This window comes from Ornithodoros turicata, chromosome 8 (genome assembly GCF_037126465.1).
Source record: "Ornithodoros turicata isolate Travis chromosome 8, ASM3712646v1, whole genome shotgun sequence".
Classification (NCBI taxonomy): domain Eukaryota; kingdom Metazoa; phylum Arthropoda; class Arachnida; order Ixodida; family Argasidae; genus Ornithodoros; species Ornithodoros turicata.
The window spans coordinates 25,995,505-26,016,322 of NC_088208.1; the positions used below are offsets into that span (position 1 = coordinate 25,995,505).

The window sequence follows — 20,818 nt, forward strand, 5'->3', positions numbered from 1 at the left end:
TCGAACATTATGACGTCGTTTGTTTACAAACAGGTAGAGGTCTATTGTGACTTTATATGTCGACGTAGTGAAGGAGGGAGAGGAGGCAATAAGCAGGCATTCTGTATCTAGGGGGCGTTGGTTGAGCCCGTGCAGTGCTTGAGTGAGCGGGATTTCTCTGACTACGAATGCGCAGCGACGGGATTGGGCGAGAGCTTCCACTGCGCTGGAAAACTCACCTCCAATGACCTCTCGTTCACTTTTCTGCTCTTGTGGGCGTGCGACCGGTAGTATGAACGCGCCATTAGGAGATCGCGTTTAACAAGGCTGACCGGAACACACGTTCATAAACCCCTCTTTCACACACTCATTTCTCACGTCTACTACAATATTCCAGTGCGCACAATGAGACGACAAACCGGATGAAACTGACCATTTATTCAGATTATTTTGTGTCTGTCGTTAGGATCTGAAATTACAAAAAAACATGAAGTTGTCAGGGAAAGTCATGCACTGTGCACAAACGTAATCGTTGCACTGAATGTAAAAAGCTCAACGAAACAGGAACAGCATGAGTAATAGACAGTTCGAACCCCCCTTTTTCTCCGAGCTGCACATAGGTATGTTTATCATTGAAGGAAACAGTTATCATCGATTTAACTAGTCCGGAATATGGCTCGATTTTTGTTTTCAGAATTGCGCAAGACGAAATCGACTACCCGTCTCATACATAGGCGAATGATCTCTTAGTAATATGTGGTGCACACCACCATATTGTTTTTGTTTTCCTTCTTTGTTGTGCTTGTCACTTCTAATGTACAGCTTGTAGGTTGGGGACTGTACCTACGTTCCCATCTGACCCATATATTCCTATTTATGCGGCAGCGATCTAAATTTTACAGTTGCCCATGTAATAGACGAGATCAGCACCGATGCTATACCGTCGGTTAGTTTCAAAAACGCATATCTAAATATAAAATCAAACGTCGACGTGCCAGATTCTGAAACGCAGCGTCCGCCCATATTAGGATCCGTCAGTCCCCATGTCCTTAGCCTCGTCTTTGGTGACCTGTTCACAAGTTCTGGTGACCAGACCTATATCAGGCTATATATATGTCTTGATGGCACATCAGATTCCATGAGAGAACCTTGATGGCCCATCAGACTCACAAGGGCTGGTTTGATGGCCCACCAAATCCCATCAGAGAACATTGATGGATCATCAGACTCACGAGGGCTGGTTTGATGGTCCATCAGACTCATAAGGATTGTTTTGATGGCCCACCAGATCCCATCAGAGAACCTTGATGGCCCATCAGACACTACAGAGATGGTTTGATGGCCCACGAAATTTCATCCGAAAATGTGACTGGTCATCAAGAACAGTTTCGCTAGGACGTCCATCATACACCTAATTGCCACCCACACTGGCTTTCGCAGCTGCAGAGTGGCGTAGCGTAGCTATGAAGTACATACAGATTTCTACGTACTAGATACACAGGAAAGGAGTGAAGCTGCAACATCTACCGTTGTCATTCGGCCCTCCTCGAAGTAAAGGCTTCGGAAGTACACGTTCACCCTGTACGCACCGTATATCTGCAAATGCACATTCACATATTGCTCTTGTTCGTTGCATATTGTTCAGCCAGGCAAATGTGAGATGAAGATGGGACACTTCCTCTCGTGAGCAAGAGTGAGTGACTGACTGACTCGTCCAGAAAGGCGGTTGATTAAAAAAATAAAATTCATAAAATAACGGTTTTGTACGGTAAGTGATTTATACGTGAATGTTATGCGCTTTGCTGTGCAATTTGCATGATTGGAACATGGTAAAATCCATTCAGAAGCACCCTCACGGACTAGGACGGTTGTATTGCCAAATGTAGGATGGGACAAGCGAAAGCTTGCCCACATCACATTTAAAAAATAGACGGTTCTACGAAGTTTGTGTACATACGTTTTATAAGTAGACCTTTTTAGAAAAGCAAGCGCAACCTCTGGCACGCAAGGGCTCATGGGAACTTAAGACGCAGACATAGTCCGACGTAACTGCGCTGCGCGTACGCGCGAAGCACAGTTGCGCTACACCGGGGGAAATCACGCCCTCTATAGTCTAGTGGCTAGCGCGGCCGGCGGCATTCAACTGCGCTAGGACGTCGCCCGCGCAGAATAGAACATATGTTCCATTTTTCGCCGACCGCGCTCGCGCAGTCAGGTCAGCGCAGTCGCGCTGCTGAAGTCAGAGCGACTTTGCGCATGCGCAACGGTCGCAGGTCACTGCTGACGGGCGTCTGACTATAAACGCATATTTCCCGGATCGCTGGCGCTGTCGCTGACTGCGACGCCCAAAACGTTGGATTATATCTGCACCTTTAGAGCGCCTTGGGCATTACGAGAGTGCCAGAGGCGGAGACCAACAACTTACGGCATACCCTCCTGCTACAACGTGACGTCACTGCACAAGGTTCATGGAATAATGGCAGTTGAAGAAAAGGTACCCGCAGCGGCGTAGAGTCACTGGATTGGGGAAAGTACCGCCATCCTCTGATCTTTGCCGCCGACCTTGGAGCAACAATGGAGTAGGTACTCCAAGAATGTTGCTAAAAGCTGGATATATGAGCTAGGGGTGGATCCAGACTTTGGGAAGGAGGCGCACTGGTGTGTGTAGGGGGGGGGGGGGGGGAGAGATGAAAAACTAATACTTAACATAATGTTTTTTGGAGGTGATCGCTCAACCGCCCCCCTCTGGATCCACCACTGACATGAGCGCCTGTGCTCACAGTTAAATTCATGTTGTCTCACACCAGGGGTCTCCCCGACTGATTTTATCGCAATTTTGACAATTCATAACGTTAGAGCGACATATCACGTGCGTGATATGTTGTGAGGTTATTTGTACGCAACAAGATCTTCAATGTAAGCTGATTTCTCGTTGCTTTACGGTAAAACTTTAACCATGCAGAGATTGCAGACTTACCATGACGACGGCAAGCAACAGGTAAAGTGTGCAGAAGCCAGTTTCGTAGAAATACTGGAAATGGAAAACGTTGATTATAGAAACGCACACTACATGCACATTTCTCTCGAGCGGTGCTCACCGTGGCATCCAGCAGATCTGTGTTGAAGCTTTTATCCTGAAACACGGGGGTAAACGCATATGGTAGTTGTTACTTGAACGTAGTGAGAATATATATAGCAACTGAATGACAAAGTCTAGTTGTACTGAGGGCTCACCACGAATTCGTAAGTCTTGGAATAAACTTCTGGAGCAAAGCTCATGCTGTGGCCGAAGTCAAAGAGGGCAGTTGTTACTTTCCAGACGGCACTGATGATCAGCAGTGACTTCATTCCCTGCGCAGTGAAGACGACGGAATGACAGCGTTGAATGCGCTGAACGAATGTGCGCGGAATTGGCACCGGTCAGGGCCGACCGAAAAATCCATCAGGGTCAATCCTAATGGAACTATTAGGCCAATAGACGTACCGTAATTTCGGACATCTCCAATAGGACTAACGATTTAGCGGTTTTATGGGACCATTAGGACCTAAGGGTCTAATGGCTTGATCCCAGCTCCATAAAAGTAAAAAAAAAAAAAATAGAAATTTAAAATTTGCTTTTATGTCCTTTTCCCGACTTCTGTCATGACACAATTTATTCTTGCTCCAGTTCTTTCTTTTGTGTCCAAGACTTTTCAAAACATACAATGCGCGCAGCGTTTCAAGAAGTAAACAAAAAAAGTTTGAAAAAGACGCTCTCCAGAACTGAAGGCCAGCACACACACACAAGCAACATTGGAGTGAGGAATGGCTTGCTGTATTAACTCAAGACTACCACTACGTCTGTGTTTCTTACTGCTTTTGGTTGAGATATTCTGTCGGACCATCGAGAATCGAACTTTCGCAGTGCAATCGCGCGTTTTTTTTTTTTTCCTCTCTCTTGCAACACTCCATTCCATCAGAGAATTCCGTCAGGACTAGGAAATTTTTTTAAAACTGCCGACACCAGACATCCGGAGGATATACGGAAAGGGACATCCACTTATGAAGCTCCCAGTCGTTTTATGGATGGATATGGTACTGACGCATGGCACGTGGCCTTTTATAGGCTGCGAGCGTCGCCCGATGCTCAATCGTCCTTACACGCTGGGGCGTTTGCAGCTCGAGTCTCTGAGCGCTGATCAGTTTTAGGGAAGTTTTATGGGGGTCATATATCGCGAACAATATTTAACTGAATCTTGAAGCAATATTAGAATATTTCGAGTCCGAATTGGTCAGACGGCATAAAACGTTAGCGGCTTGACGGTCGTCTATCGGCCTGACAGGACAATGCGAGCTGCCATATTGAATACTGTAAGGACGTCGGCTACAGCGTTGCTAATTTGTTATAACAACTAGAACCTTCGACACGAGGAAACACTAAACGACAATACTAGGACAGGACGCAGTTTCCGCCTTGTCTTTTGCAGTTCTGTCCTTTACGGGGTCTTGCATGGTGTGTGTGTGCGACTATACCCTATGTCATATCTCTGATGTCCCATTAGGGGCCCCTGATCTACTATGAGGCATCACCTGTTTGACCGCAAAGCCTCGTTGACGGACCATTGGGTTCTCTTGTGGGGCCACTAAGCTCGCCTGATGGGCTGTTGGATAGCCTTTGTTGGGCCGCCAGGGGCTCTGTGGTACCATCAGGCCTTTTTGTGGGTCAATTCGGCCCACCTGGCGGGCTGTGGGACGGAGTTTATCGGACTGCTAACAGTCCTGTTGGACTACTAGGAGTTGTTAATGGGCCGACAAGCGGTTTTGATGGTCCGCCAAAATAATTGTAATGGACCATTAAAATTTCTGATGTAGTCTTGACGGATTTTCCGAAACGAGCACATCACGTGATACTGCCATGATCACATGGCTGACTTCATTCAGTATGTGTAGAATGTATTCAGCATTGATCTGCGCGCTGCATGACGCAACGGGTGAATCCCGTTCCTTTTGTGTTACGTCACGGTAACGGGACCTTTCGTTCCGCGAAGAGAAATTTTTGCACTCGAGTGCCCCTTTAAACAGCTGTAACCGCTACCTTTTGTCTTTGCTTACTTCGCGCGTATGGATCTGTGGCACTGAAAAGACCGTTATTGAGATCTTTACCCCCTTATCCCCTTTGACGCAAGTGTGAGTAGCTAACAAACTTCTTTCCTCTGTGCCACAACGCGACATGCGGGGTCAGTATATGCTCTGGGCCTATGAAACAAGGGGGGCTTCCATGCAAGTACTTACGAAGTAAGCTCCGATTACGAGTTCTACGTCCGTTACTGTGCCAGCCAAGAACCGTACGACGAGCGTGATGACATACAGTAGATCCTCTGAGTAATAGAAACGGAGTGGTTTGTTCAAAATATCAAAAGCGGTTAAAAGATAAGCATGCTAAGTTGCTCAGAACAAATTTCTTTGCATCACTATAGGTCACCGAGGCAAGAGCGTACAAAAATTTAAATTGTTATATATGCACGGTACAACATACGTTAATCCAATGTTGAGAGAAGCATTTGGGTGGGTGCTTGCTTGCTTGCTCAATATGGGGAAAGGTCAGCCTTCCTCGCGGTGGCTATTTGGGTGACTGTTCGCTCTCCAAGCATCAATTCCATCATCAATCAACATTCTACATCATTCATCAATCAGTTGTTGAAATTTGCGCGCGGAGAGAGACGGGTGCGTGCGCGACGTCGGTGTGACGACATCGTGACGACACGGGGGCGTTCCCTTTCCCCTGACCTCAACCTGAGCGAATGATTGGCTCTGATCGCTCCTGCAAGGGAAATCCTTCGCATTCCGCTGCAGGGAGTACCAGAGTATGGCGGCTACTATATAGTGACTGTAGGAGGAGGTGTGGGGAGTGGGGGACGCTGACAAGTCACCCCCCCCCCCCCCCTCAAGGTAAGCAGGAGGATGTGTGCGGGTCTGCTGCCGGCGCTCACAGCAAAATACGTACAGAGCCATTCTGAATACGTATAACTATGGAAATACGTCGATTTCGAGCGGCAGGAGAAGCGTTTGGAGACGGGCAATTTAGTTTAGTTTAGACATATTTACTTCAATTACTCTGGGCATAGCCGACAAGTGACTGACGCTGAAATGACAAAGGCCTCTGCTGTAGGGGAGAGCACGTGAAAGGAAGGAAGGGCGGTTGCTTGGGAGGGGGTGTTGGAGGGAGTGTAGGAGGGGTCTGGATAAATCACGGTGCGGTTTTGTTTTTATACCTACCAATGCTAAGGGTAAGAAATTTTTACTTACGCTGTTGCTCTATATCAAAGTTAATTAGCTTCTCCTTGATCACATAAAACAGCAGAGTAGAATTGATGACCTGCAACGAACAATGGACACAGGACCGTTCTGACAAGGTGCTACAAATTGCCGTGCTTGTCACAGACCGCTGCTGCTATTGTGGAACCAAAACGAACTCACTAGTGACTTCAGTGCGAAAATTGTGATGCTCAACTTCGTTTGTAGTCGAAGCCATTTTAAGCCCAATATGAACATGGTCGTCGATGGCTGCTGGGTGGGAAGAACGCAAGGTTACATATCTTATTCAAGGCATTTACATCAAAATGACACCCCAGATACGTAAAACAGTTTATGGAGATAAACAGTTATTTCTAATCTTCGTTGTTTGCAGTAACTCACACTGTTATGGTTCCGTAATAAATTAGAGTGCAGGTGCACTCCTCGTGAGAGGTTGGTAATGGTGATCGCGATTAACGTTGAGGGTATGCTTCCAATACAACGTCTCAAAAGCTGGCAATCCCACAGGTATCTTGTGGTGATTACAAGTCTAATGCACTTTTGTTGTGTTACAGTTTTAGGAAGGTATTTCGTTACCTGTATTTACAAGAGTGTACCATTTTAAGCAGATAGAAAGGTAACGTACCTGTGTTTTACACGAAACAAAGAAATAAACCATAATTAAATAAGTATAATCTAAGACAAACGTGTGTGTCTTTTTGTAAGTGTAACGTGGGAGTGTGTAGAGATATAACGATATCGATATCTATCGATATTTTATCTAATATCATAGAGTCTAATATCGACATGCCGATATTCTCAACACGGATATCGATACATGTCGATTAAATTTCGAAATACGTATCGTCAAAAGTGTCAAAACTTCAAATCAATATATTTACGGAAATGTTAGACGTCACAGAAATGAATATACAGAATAAAAGAAAGAGAAATAGCAGAAGCTGCATATGTATCGATAAAATATCGACCTATACCGAAAGATATGAACACTTCGAATCGATATTTGTCAATGTTCAAAATTTTCGTGCGAGTAAGGTCAATCTCGCTGTCCGCGTGTTATGTCACTTCTTGCTTTTCTCCGTTCCTTCCTTCCCTCGTTCGCGTCATTCCCTCATGCATGCATGCATGCTCTACACTCATTCCCCTCCCCCATCCCCACACCTAAACAGACGCCAACGCGCCCGCCTCCCACCGCTCTCACCCCCGACACCTTCCTTCATGCCTGCTTGCTTGTTAGGGGTTCCCGAGTGGTCAGCCATAAATAAGGCTTGCTACTCCATGCCGACACCGGCAGCCGGCAGGCACCGCTCCGTCACCCCGTGCCGCCGCCCGCCGCTACCGCTAGTTGGCACACCAGTCGCGATTTTAGCAGAGTTCTGGATTTCAGGCTTCAGGCTTTGCAGCTCGCCGCTTGCGTGGTGATCGGATGACAGTTTTTGTTTTTCATTACTGCAAACGAGCGTGATAAAAAAAAAACGTTTGTCTTCAACACGTGAGTGTTTCTCCGACATAACGTGGTGGCAGACCGCTAAAGTTTATGCGAAGAATCGTTCAGGAATATACAACTCCGTAGCGGGGTTTCAGCCGTGCTCGGAACATTTAACGTAAACATGTAGTTTCACACATGCGCTATGGCGATACACAACATGCGTTAACATTGAAATTGTATCTACGGTGTGTAGTTTCTTATGGCGGATTATCGCTGAAACCCTTGCTTGTCTGCATCGAAATTGCGCATAATGGCAACATTCTCTACTGCTCTCCCTCACTGTGGCATAGAACAAAAAAAAAAAAAAAAAAAAAAAAAAAGTTGGAGGGTACGCGCCCTGTTGCCCTTGCCTAACATTGCGCGTGTGTGCCACTCTGATTTAAGTGCCGTTTGATTTTGCAGACAGTGTGATAAATCTGACGATGAAGCTTGTTGGCTTTTGTCAGTGACCAGTGTGTCCAGTAGAACGAGCAATTTAGGAGAAAATTTGATCGCACGTGCCGCCTCTGAGCACACTTTTTCCAGTTATGATGCAGCTCTTTGTTGCAAACGTTGATTGACATGCAATTCCATGCTTCAATGTCATATTTCTGCCTCCTCAGTGTGGCAAAATGTACTACCTTGCTACTGAGATTCACAACAACATATTACAGTAGTACGACCAGCCATTTTCTACGCGCAGGTCACTGTGACTGACACTGAACATGGCCGATCCGCAAGGATATCCCCCGAACGCAGGGTACCCCCAGAATCCTGGCTACCCCCAGAATCCTGGCTACCCCCCTTCAGGTGTCGGGTACACAGCTGCACCTGTGGGATTTGCGTACACCCAGCCTCCCCCTGGTAATGCCCCAGTCACATTTGCCCCCAGCCCAGCAGCTGGGTATCCTCCCCCTGGTGTTGGATATGCCCCTCCACCTGGTGGTGCAGCCTATCCGCCCCCAGCTCAAGGATATGCTCCACCACAACAAGTACCTGTAGGTGAGTTGTCAGGCATAGGGCCTTGCGTTTTTGGGTTTTATGTCTTTTGTTTAATCGGCAAAAGCAAGGGGGTGTATTTACATGCTTTGGCGAAATATTGTGCAATCTCACAAAATTTTAGGTGGTGGGGAGTGTAGTGTAGGTGGGGGGGTTGGATAAATAACTGGCATCATGTCTTCTGTAATCAGTAATCACTGGCTTCATCAATTTGTTTCAATTGGGAGCAGAGGACTAGAAGTGATATTCTAAAGTGAAACCTCTACAATATTCTGAATGTTCAGTGGACATGTATTTGTGGTGCTGTTTGCATCCGCATACAAAACTTTATCAGGTGGGGCACATGATTTCAGGTTTTGCATATGTATCGCTTTGTTGGCCTTCCTCAGAGATAATATCGCAAAGCTACGTTAGTATAACGTTCACTCTTGTTATCGTTCGTGTAGGCCCAGATGGAGTACCACTAGCTCCATTTCAGAGCGGCAGGCCTGGTGTTCCACCAGGTCTTGAATACCTCACAATGGTTGACCAGCTGCTGGTCCATCAGAAGAAGGAACTGCTCGAAGGTAATCTGGTGTCCCTTGCATGAGCGAGACTAAGTAGAATGACTGGATGAGTTCCAGTAGATATCACGGCACTCTTTTGTGCCGTGTGTTTCCGTGGTATGCACCACCCAGTACCACTAGCACCGCCGGGGGTTCTGGGTGTTCAACCCCTCTCCAAAATGGTACCTTTGGTAGTGCATTTGGGAGAAGGAAACAAGGGGGAAGTCTTCCTCTCCCATGTAAAGTCCCCGTAGAGCCCCTCCCGAAATATTTTTCTGGCTACGCCGTTGCCCGCTGCAATCCACCTCCTGATTTGCCTCCCGATTTGCATCCTTCTCACCTAACGCTCGCTTAGGGTAAAACCCGAAAAACCCTGTAAAAATGTAAAAATGCAGATTCATCCCCCGATTTTTGGCCCCGATTTTCAAGAAACACGAACCCCCCCCGATACATTGTCGACGAAAGTTCCAGATTCTGCCATTCCCGCAACATTTTCTGGAGCGGAAGAAATGCTGTACCTATCCAGGATAATTCTGCACTTCATATTCATCAGTGATCTAACGTCTCGAATGTCTACCTTTCTTGTCATTCGATAGTATTCCTGGGCTGTGAAACAAGGAACAAGTACACCATCAAGAACAGCCTTGGCCAGCAGGTGTACCGTGCTAAAGAAGGTACGTACGGCGACAAATCTCCTATCAATCACACTTTGAGGTTTCCAGCACTTTGTCCTAAACATTAAATGGGACTCCTGCCAGTGGATTGTAACTGTATTTGCAGGGAAATAAAACTAATTGAGAACAACAACTAACCATAAAGGAAGGGAGTTGCCTCAGGACAGAAGCGGCCTGTTCTGAAGACTGTTCTGAAGACTGTTCTTCTTCTTCTTCTTCTTCTTCTGTTCTTCTTCGCCCAGAAGAAGAACAGTCTCTGTTCAAAATATCGGCGGCTTCTGTCCTGAGGCAACTCCCTTCCTACATCTCTACCGGTTCGCTGGATTTCTACCCATCTACAACTAACCATAAAGTTTCCCAGTGTTACCAATTAGCAGTAACAATTAAGGTGGCATATTCTTGTTTACATTCTGCCAGATACGGACTGCTGCACACGTAACTGCTGTGGAAAGGTGCGGCCGTTTGATATTAAGATTCTCGACAACTCCGATAATGAGGTCATTCATCTGAGCAGAGGTCTCCGCTGTGAGTGTTGCTGCTGCTTCTGCTGTTTGCAGGTAACCTCGACATGCCATTACGTTTTGCGGGACGTTGCGGACAAACACTGCCAAAATGCTGCGACTAAAGAGGCCTGAAGTACAGGCACGTGTATCAAACTTGCAAATCTTTACTGCAATGTAGCACCAAGATGCAAGCTGCTAATCTCAACACGTTTTTAATCTGTCGTGTAACGTTTGAATGTGCATGATGCATAGACCCTGAAGTTTTCGGGTTTTATTTTTTTCCAAATTCGGGGGGTAAAATTCAGGTTAATCACTTGATGTCGAAAATTCATGCAAATTCGGGCGGAAAAATTACCATCAGACTGAATTTGGGGATAAATCGGGCTCTATTGTCAAACAAACGTTCGTTGTACAGCCTATCCAGAGTATCAGACGTTGAGATCAACCGTGTATTTTGTGAAAAATTAGTATGTCATTGCCGTGAGGTGCCCAGCTTAGGTGCAGTTTTGCGGGTAGAAATCGGGTTTAACCCTAAACCGGTGAACCTCGATTCGGGGTGCAAATTCGGGGAAAAATCGGGTTTAACCCTGAAACTTCAGGGTCTAATGATGCACCTTTTGTTGCCTACTTCAGTGTGTCACATCTTTAACACGATGGAAATTGATGTTCTGAGCCTTGGGTACCTTCTTTTGTCTCCCTCTTGGTTGAGTACCTCCTTGGGTACCTTCTTCCTTTCTCCCAAACGTTTTTATTTTATCTTTTGGCTGTGGCGTGTTCTGTAACGACTATAAAGAGCTCCTGCGAAAGAATGACTGGTGCAGGTGACCTGCAGTGTGTATGTGCATGCGAGGAAGCAAGGAGAGGCCTCCATTTCGCCTTTCAAAAATCCTCCACTCTTGGAAGGAGCGTGTCGGAGAACGAGAGGAGGAGGAGGGCACATTGTATCGTGTAGCCTATTCCCCTGGCACGTGACTCGTGATGTAGAACACTGCATTGGCTGCCGCCTTAGGCCCGGCCCAAGCCCAGCCTTCCTTTGCTTTACCATAGATCGAGAAGTTATCCGTCAAAAAAGAACTCGTTACGAGTTAAGTTACCATGTGAAAAATGTAACTAAGTTAATAACGAAGTTCTGCGGCCTGAAATGTAACTCGCAGTCACAGGGTTACTTAAAAAAAAAGAACGAGTTACTTCCAAGTTACTTCGGACACAAAATAGCACTACACAGGTGCAGCGCTCGTGAGCAGTTGAGTTAAGCGCGGACCCCATAACAAGCGACGCGCTGCAGAATTTGTCGCTGTCGCGTCTGGTCATGGCGCGACTTCCTGGTCCCTTTGAGCAGCGACATTTCGTCGCCGAGAAATGATGTTTTTGGAGAAGCAATGCTTATTTTGTTCGAGCTAAGTTGTAAATTGCCATAAATGTATACCAAAAATAGTATTTCATTCGTCAAAACTAGGAGAACTTGTAATGAAGGTGCTATGTAATATTCCCCGTAACGCAGCGGCGCTGCGGTTTAAGTTCCCAAGCGCCCCGCACACTTCTTCGTCTGCTACTTTTGTTGGTTGCCCTCTCCACCCTTATCCTTGCCCACGCGTTCAGTTCTTGTTTCACGCCGCCAAATCTAGTTTGTTTTGTCAAACAACAGGCAACGAACTCAGCGACATGCTACAAATATCTACTGGGAGTAGACGCAGAAATATCGAGCCGCGACAAAGCTTTTTTGACGCTCGTGTGGCGACAGTGACGTCGATGTTTTTCGCTTCTCGCGTGTATCTGCCGCGTGTCGCTTCTTATGGGATTCGGGCTTTACTCCGTGCTCCTGATGGACAGCTTGATGAATGAGACGGGGTGAATGGGACCTCATTGCTCCTCTAAAGGTGTTTGTGTATATATGACCCTCATCACTGTGTTGGTTTCCCGCAGAGGGTGGAAGTGATGGCGCCACCAGGCACCCCTATTGGAGCTGTGGCGCAGGAGTGGAGCTTGTGTGCTCCAAAGTATAGAGTTGAGAATGAAAGTGGGGAATGTGTACTCCGCATAGAAGGCCCCATATGCACCTGCCGTGGCTGTGGTGATGTGAATTTTAAGGTATGCGCTTCTCTCTTTACAAGTTTTCTGTAATGCGACACTGTGCTCATATCCGCAGTACATATAACATAAAGTCGTATCTATATCTGAACGCTTATGTTTTATCCACAGCATATTTGCAGGAACCTGTAAATATGTAAAATATGTAATTAACGTGTAATAAGTCTGTAAGTGAGTAAATGGGTTGCTATGTTGGGAGAAGAACCAACCAAGCGACAGCCAATAGTGTAGCAACGATGATACGTCCAAACACTTGCGAAGATGCTCTGAGAGGCCAGCTCAGCTTTGATTACTGGTTGGTTTGGAAGAGTGAAATCAGGACTTCTTGACTAGTACTACTACTACTACACAGTCTGCATGCTACCTTTGCGCATGAACGAGGGCTATCCAGGATGCAACTTACAATGGTCTTGCAGTTGTTTTACAATTGTAGTAAACTTCATTTCAGAATTTCCTATTTCCACTGGTTTTCACATGTCTTAAACTACTTGAGGAACTCTGCATTGCAACTAGCCAGTTGACAGTTGAACCTGTGGGTCCGATGAGGGGATAAGTCAACTTATCCCCCTTTTTGTATTTTTGTTGCTATGACATCCACGTACCAGTATGTACCTGTCAAAGAAAATTTAGGACCGTATTGCAATTTACTGACCCGCTACAGGAGGATAAGAAACGGGAAATGCACCTGTGTCAATAGGAGAGACAGTTAGATCAGGCCTCTTTTCTACACACACATACAAACAGTCTAGCCTAAAATTTGCTACGATGTGGAAATGGAGGGCTTCCACTCGAAAAACATGTTCTTCCTACCTCACGTGACCGTGTCAGCAGTGCTACCGAGCATTGTAATCGGAAAGACGCATGCTCTATGCTAATAAGTCTCATTATGCCGGTCATCTTAAGCCATCATTTTCAAGGGTGTGCTAGTTTAGCACCACAATCAGCCAGATCGTGGCTCATCACGCCTCATCACCTCATCCTACCTAGCATCGCCATTGCTCAGGCACCAAGGTCTGACTTGTAAGAATTGTTTTTATGTGCACCAAGACCCTGTGCATGCGCTGTTATATTTCAAAAGGGGATAAGTTATGTTCCTGGATTTTGTTCAGTTTCTGCTAAATCGCACCCCCTGAAGCGATGTTAACAGGACATGGATGTAGAGTAGACACATACATACGTATATGTCACACATTTTGCATTTGTGTTACTCGAGGAAACCAAGCTGCACTTACTTTACCAAATATTCATCTGAAGTTTTTTCTCAGTTTGTGATTTCTCGACTTATCCCCTTATTGCGTCCACGGGTTCAGTTGAACTCTTAACGCATCCCCACAATGGTAACTGCAGTCTGGCAGTGTCAATATTTGCGAATGGAACTTACTTTCTCGATACGCCTAGAGCGTTGATGGTTCAAGTAGGGCATTTGACCTTGTTCAATCACCCACATGAACCCGAATATGTCAGACTTTTTGCACATAGGTTCATTCAGTGGATTTTTTCCAAACTTGGAGCACTGAGGGAGACACAGCTATTGAGCTGTGTGCTTGTGGTGCGCCACCCTTGCTCCCACACATGCTTTTAGGTTCCGCTGTGCCTATGTTAGCATGCTGTGGTGGTCACATGTCTACAGTGAATCATCCTATGTTCATGTGTGCAAAGTTTCTGCTTTTTTTGTAAATACATCATGGTCTTTTAAACCTTGACAGGCATGAAGGGAAAGGTTGTAAGTATTTGCATTTTGCTGGTTATAGCAATTTGATTTCTTTAGCTGGTTTTAAAACTTGCGGTCACTATACATCAGTATCGATAGCCATTTCGTAGTATATGTAGTATTTGTGAACTCACTACACTTAAAGCAACCGAATTTTTACTAAGCAGTGTGTCATCTCTGAAGAGTGTAAATGGGATTGGTGGGCTTGGCTCAGAACGCACCCTAGTACAGTGTTTCTCAAACTTTTCCGGTATGTGACCCCTTTGAGTAATACCAAACCTACCATGACCCCCCACCTGTATAAGGCTAAAGTTTACTAAATTTTCAAAAATTTACTTTTTTCAATGACTCAGATACATTTACAGTGTAACTTATTTAAAATATATTAACCACAGAGACAGCTACCAAAAATGCTTGTTAATGTTTTTTTAAGCAAGGATTGATTAAATCGTGTATTTTAATCAGAAGGATGCGTTTGCTTTCTTGATACAAGCAAATCAATAGGTTCTGTGTGGCTCAGGCATATCACATGTCTGCTTAGACCCTCCATGACCCCCAGAAAAGGGCTCATGACCCATTTGGGGGTCATGACCCGCAGTTTGAGAAACACTGCCCTAGTGGGTGGGTGTTGTGAGATATGGTGATGTGTATAAGTACCTTAGTATCTCTCACTCTCTGACATGAAGCAGAAAGGAAGGGATTCCCCACCCCACCCCCCCTCTGCCCCCACAATCTTGCAACACGTCCATAAATGCCTGCTAGACAGGCAAAAAAAAACACCAGAAAAGCAGCAAATATGGGTATGACACCTCTTCTTCGGGACCCTGGCCCCCCCCAAGACGAAAATCCTGGGAATACCCCTGCTGTAATGTATGCCCTCTTAACTTCGATATTGCATCCTACACATAGAACAACTTCGTTCAAAGAATTGGTCTGCCGCAGTTGGCTTGTGTAACTTTCTGTACGTGACCGCTGGTTTCTGCATTCAAAAGTCAGAGAGCATGGTAGTTACAGTCATACACCGTTCTGCTGTCAGGTGCTCTCTAAGGACGGTGCCACAAAGGTTGGAAAAGTGAGCAAGCAGTGGTCGGGGCTCCTGACAGAGGCCTTCACCGACGCGGATCACTTTGGAGTCAATTTTCCGCTGGATTTAGACGTCCGCATTAAGGCTGTTCTCCTTGGAGCCTTATTCCTCATTGTAAGTGACAGCTTCTTTGTATCCGTAGGCTTAGGAACTGCAGCAATTTACAACCATTTTACAATACATGCCACATGGTACTGCACAGAGGTATGCTATAAAAAGAGCCCTACGTTTTTGGTTAAACCCAGTAAGACCAATTTGTACGCCTGATTTGTGTCACTCTCAGTTTGAGTAAAATCCACAAAAAAGAAAAGACAAACTGGGTCAAAGTGTGAACTCAACCACGTATGCAGGTGTAGATGAACACTAAATACTTCGCATTAGACGCTGCTGCTCACCATGTCGTCGTGTGGTCCTCTTTCCGCCTTTTTTTCTTCTCCACCCAGATATCTGTTCTTTCGCATGATATCGCAATATTTTACACTGTTTTACAGCATCTAACATAAAACCTGATTTTTTCCCCCGATCTGGAAAAAACATAACACCCGAAAACAGAGATGTCTGTCTATAAGGACGACACAGCACATTTGTCATTGCATAATGTTGTTTGTGGTCTCCTGTCCTGCTCATCTCTGCATATACAAATTTATTTTATTTATTCATTTATTTATTCATTCATTCATACTGCAGGCCCATTTATGAGTTCTAGCAGGTGTGGACATTCCTATTAATCCATGTACAAAAAACATCGTAACCTTCAATGACGACGGCTTCTGGGTGGAATCCGGTTCATTAGAGCCCGATTACATCCAGATTATTGAAGCAAAATATAACCCTTTATTTGCCCCCCACCCCGCCCGGCTCCCACCATGTTACTCAAAAGTATACCAGCGGCATGGCTTAGCGGGTTAAGACGTCCCACTCATTGGTGGTAGCCAAGGTCGTGCTGAAGAGAGCGAGATTTTAGCTGGGTTTTCCAAAGACTGTACAGACGAATGTTGGCGCAGCTTCCCCTGAAGTCGGCCCAGGGCGCAAACTAACCCCCCTTGTCCCCGACTCCTTCCTGCTGTCCTCTCACCATCTGTCCACATCTGTATGCCGCCCATAGCCACAGTTGCTTCGCGGCGCTAACACGGAACAAAAAAGGAAAACGGGAAAAATATAACCCGAAAAAGTCAGGCCCTACAGATGTGTGATAACTAGAGCCTGTAGTTTTAGGGTTTTACCCGATTCTTCCCCGAATTTGCACCCCGAATTGAAGGTTGCCTCTTTAGGGTGAAACCCGATTTTTACCCGGCAAATTGCCTTCACTGGGATGTCTGTAGGAATGCAATAGCTTACTCGTTTGGCAGCAAATGCAGTTACATCACCGTTTGTACCAAACCACTACAGTTACTTTGTAATAGAGCCCGATTTCTCCCCAAATTTTGTGCACTGGAAGTTGTTTTCACCCGAATTCGCATGAATTTAGCGCACATGTTTATTTACCCGATTTTTACCCCCCGAATTTAGAAAAAAATATGTCCCGAAAACTTCAGGCTCTAGTGATAACCTGCTGCTAATGAAGTGTTCTAACCTGGGTACGGTAGAGCAGCCTTTTTAATACAGCTTCGTGGTGTTTTCTACAGGACTTCATGCACTTTGAACAGAGTGGTGAAGGAATGTCAGACATGATCAGCAGCTTGGCGTAAGACCCAAAGCACGTGCCATGGCAGTAGGGAGCATCGTATTCTTGTATTGAAGATGACCCCCTGAAGCCTCCTGGTAAACTCCTCTGGTCCGTGTAACTTCACTGGTTTTGTCATTCATTTAGAAACAACCTTGTCGGGTACCCAATACAAGCGCAGAAACAATACTCATCCACCTGTGGCACTGGTTCAGAGCTTCAGAGGTTCAGTGTGACTTTTTGTAAATGTTGTCTGTGCTAAGCTGAAGTTAGTTTTATTAAATGCAGGCTGATATGAAGTTAGTTTTATTAAATGCAGGCTGATATTTTTGAAAATACTAAGAAAATCGGCCTCAAGCTGCATTAGAAATTGCCTATCATTCTGTGTACTGTACTTGTGTAGTATTGTGCCTTTGCCCCCTTTTTAAGCTCCACAGGGAGATGCCAATTTCGAGCCTCGAAGCTCTGATTACGATATTACCTTGACCCAGCCTTCAAGCGTAGAAATTACTCCGACACTGCAGAGATTTGTGTGCAGTCTGTTCTTATCATTAGATTCGAAGGTAGTTTGTACTGAGAAATTTTAGAGCCATCCCTGAAACAAAAAAAGAGAAGTGCTTGGCATCCAGCATTAGTGTAATGCAAGGATTTGTTGTGATCTTCTCTGTTCTGATTTACCACCTACTGATACATATTGCTGGTTGTTTTTCTTCTGGTGGAATGTTTAGCCAAAGTATAACATGACATTGCTACACGTGCAGCGTAATCTCAGCATCTGTATCTAGTCATGAGAAGACAGTTTTCGTTATGTTCAAGTAGCAATGCATCAAAAGATTTCGTCTAGGTGATTGAATTTAGTGTAATTCAAACTGAAATTTGCTTCGATTCGATTCTAATTTGCTAATCACTTTGCACACTCTGGTAGCGTTGTAAAACACGTGGAGGAGTTTTTGTTTCTGAACCGTTTCTTAAGCTATGTTGACACTGCAGTGTCAAAACTTTGTAACTATCTCAACTTGGTTACCTGCAGAGCTGTTTTTTGTTGTTGTTGTTGAAAGTTAAGTGCATACGATCAACAGGATGCAAGGTCTACTGTGACACAGTTGTGTACTCTTAGAAAACTGATACTCTAGTGTTAACATGGCTTTATGTGAAGCTCTCTTCTTCCACTACCCGGAGTGTTCACGTTGTTCTGCGTACGATGTACTTGTGAGCATGATTGTCAGTGTGCGGTGTTTGGCCTCTTTCAGTACAAGCGCTTCGTGACAATATAACCCTTCCAATATGACCATGTTATGCCATAGAAGTTGCACAGCCTAGGTACTTGTATTAGAACAGTTTTGAACATAACTGCTGTTGGTTGGGGGACACTCACAAGCAGTCTAATTCACACCTTTGCAATAATGTTACTCTGAAAATTAACACTGTCATAGAAGGCCGCAGAGTTCACTGGAGATGTTCACCGAAGAACAAGACTGTTCACACTTTTACAGATAGCTTGTTGTCCGGCTTGTTGTCCGGCTAAACGTTACAGGCTCAGATCCCCGAACTTCCGCTGGCTGGTATGCTACGATAGCAGTGCTTTTGTAGTTACGTCAGTGCCACTTGGGAATTGCTGCTTTTTCGTTCAGTTTCAACCCACCTATAGGCAATGTCATTTATGCTTTCAGGTTAGCATATCTCAGGTTTGCTTTGTACCCACCTGATATCCCACACATCCGTGAAAGCACTAGTCAGGGTTAGTGTTTGAGAAACGTTAAGGATTTGCTCAGTTGAGTTTTGAGTTTGCTTTTACGTTTTGTGTTGGCATCAAGGCAATGACATCTTTCATTCTGCAACGATACATTTGTGCACTTTTGTACACCTTTGTGCACCTTTAAAGCTATGTAATGTTGGTGCTGCATAGTATGTTGGTTCGGCTAGATGCCAAGAATGATGTTTATCCGTAATCTCAAAGCCCTCTATGCTTCGTAGGGGCAGTCGTTTTGAACTGCAACGTACAAGTGCTACGTACAATGACTGTTGTAACCTGCTGGATGTATTTTTGGAGCTGTTGTTAGCATCACGCACAGTAGTAGTTTCTGCTTGAGTGCTGCTGCCCTTCAGCCATGAAGTTGACGACCGCTGTTGAGATGTGTTACCCAATGTTGTGGTTGGGTACTTAAAAGTGCATACAATCCGTGAATCTCTCAGATACCTCCATAGAGTGTCTTGCCGTCCATTGCAAAGTTCAATGCTTCCACCTTTCTCTAGTAACAGCCTAGCTCCTCCCACATAGCATGTATGCCTGATAAGTGCATGCTCATGTGATGAAACCAACTACCAAGATTTCGCAATGCAAGGAGGTCGCCATTATGAAGCCCTCACATGGCTTTTGTTCACACCGGAATGTGCAAAGAAACTGACAATGAGTGTTTTGAAGCTGAATATGCAGTGCATACACCATGTATGTGATGCACAGGCTTGTTGTGCAAGTGTGACGTGTGATATTTGCTGCATTTCTTTTAAAATGTGCACTTTTGCATAGCCAGATATTCCGCAAATATATTGCCTTCTTCGTGACATGAGCTCCATTATTTCCTTGTACCAGGCATTTCACGAATGTCTGCCTCCTGAATAATTCCTAAACAGGTGTTCCTGAATAATTCCTGTGTGTGACCCCCGGTGTGTGAACCGGATGGATGAACACATAATTGGCAGTCGGATAACTAAGCGAAAGAGTGCATTGGTATGCAGCTCTGCGCAAGAAATATGAATACCCAAACTAATTACTCTAAAAAGTCACAAGGTGTCCATGAGGGTTTTTTCCTGGAATATTTTTTGCTGAAGGTCCCGGTATGTAAAACAGGGTTCCGAAAGCATCTGAAGTATAATTTAAAAGCCAGGTGTTTCATTTAAAATGAACTGCTCACTGCTCAGTTCTTGGCTGGTGCCCTCAGGGATGCTCGCTAAAACGAAAGCTTTTCGGTAGAACAGCCTGCTAACGAATTATTCAGACGGGGGCACTTTGTGAAACACCCAGTACACCATAACACTCTTGTACTCTTGCTTCTTCACTTCTGTGAGGCAATTGCATGTGGCAAGATTTTATGCAATAGAGGCTACCTTTTATATCATGTGGACCACGCTGAAATGTAGACAAAGCAGACTGAGTAGTGTTTTGAGCGCGGCCAACATTTCTTCCTTAAAATGTAGCAAACCGTTTTTGAAGGGGCGAGTGAAAGGGGCCAGGGTGCCTACCAAACTGCAGCTTTCGAATCCTCTGACTTTTCCAGGTTTTCACTGACAATTTCAGGCGAATTCCCTGACCAAAACAAAAGGGAACTTGGGTGTCTGCTGCTAAGTTTTGACACAGATCTCCCATAGTAAACAGATCATTTATTGAGTATTAGTGATGCTGCCCTGGTTTTCTGCCTCTGAGCTCGTCATATCGGCAAACTGCTACTCGCGGCAACGTTGTCACCGTGTGGCCGCTCAACAACTGATGGGCACTCACGATTTGCTGCGCATCGCCACGGCTGTTGTTTGCGATTTTCCCCGACTTCAGCTGCTTTTTGGCTAATTCCCTGACAGTCCCATGACTTTTCCTGTCGCATCGAAATTCCCTGATAATTACTGGTTTTTCAGGTTGGTAGACAGCCTGAGGACCAGCTGAAACAGTAAATACTGCTGTAGCAGAGGCTGTGCCCACAACATTCACCTCTTTTACTTTTACTTTAATCGAAAAATTGTCGTGTCGCCTATCACTAAGTGGATAGGCTATTAATCAATCTGGCAGATAACTTTGTTATTGAATCACGAGTCTATGAA

The 20,818-nt window shown here is 45.2% G+C and overlaps 2 protein-coding genes across 2 annotated transcripts; one reads left to right on the forward strand and one right to left on the reverse strand.

The window, feature by feature from the left end:
- Positions 1–402: 402 nt before the first annotated feature.
- On the reverse strand, positions 403–6,699 carry LOC135366093 (uncharacterized). Its single transcript, XM_064598746.1, has 9 exons — positions 6,655–6,699; positions 6,436–6,525; positions 6,265–6,334; positions 5,251–5,336; positions 3,214–3,330; positions 3,078–3,113; positions 2,957–3,010; positions 1,470–1,575; positions 403–448 (listed from the first exon to the last, which is right to left on the reverse strand). Exons 2-9 carry the CDS (start codon positions 6,508–6,510, stop codon positions 420–422), a joined length of 573 nt encoding a protein of 190 aa, XP_064454816.1. The 5' UTR covers positions 6,511–6,525; positions 6,655–6,699; the 3' UTR covers positions 403–419.
- Positions 6,700–7,613: 914 nt separating this feature from the next.
- Positions 7,614–19,570, forward strand: LOC135366785 (phospholipid scramblase 2-like). Its single transcript, XM_064599698.1, has 8 exons — positions 7,614–7,765; positions 8,445–8,743; positions 9,187–9,306; positions 9,882–9,959; positions 10,377–10,516; positions 12,386–12,550; positions 15,298–15,459; positions 16,971–19,570. Exons 2-8 carry the CDS (start codon positions 8,467–8,469, stop codon positions 17,031–17,033), a joined length of 1,005 nt encoding a protein of 334 aa, XP_064455768.1. The 5' UTR covers positions 7,614–7,765; positions 8,445–8,466; the 3' UTR covers positions 17,034–19,570.
- The last annotated feature ends 1,248 nt before the right edge of the window (positions 19,571–20,818 follow it).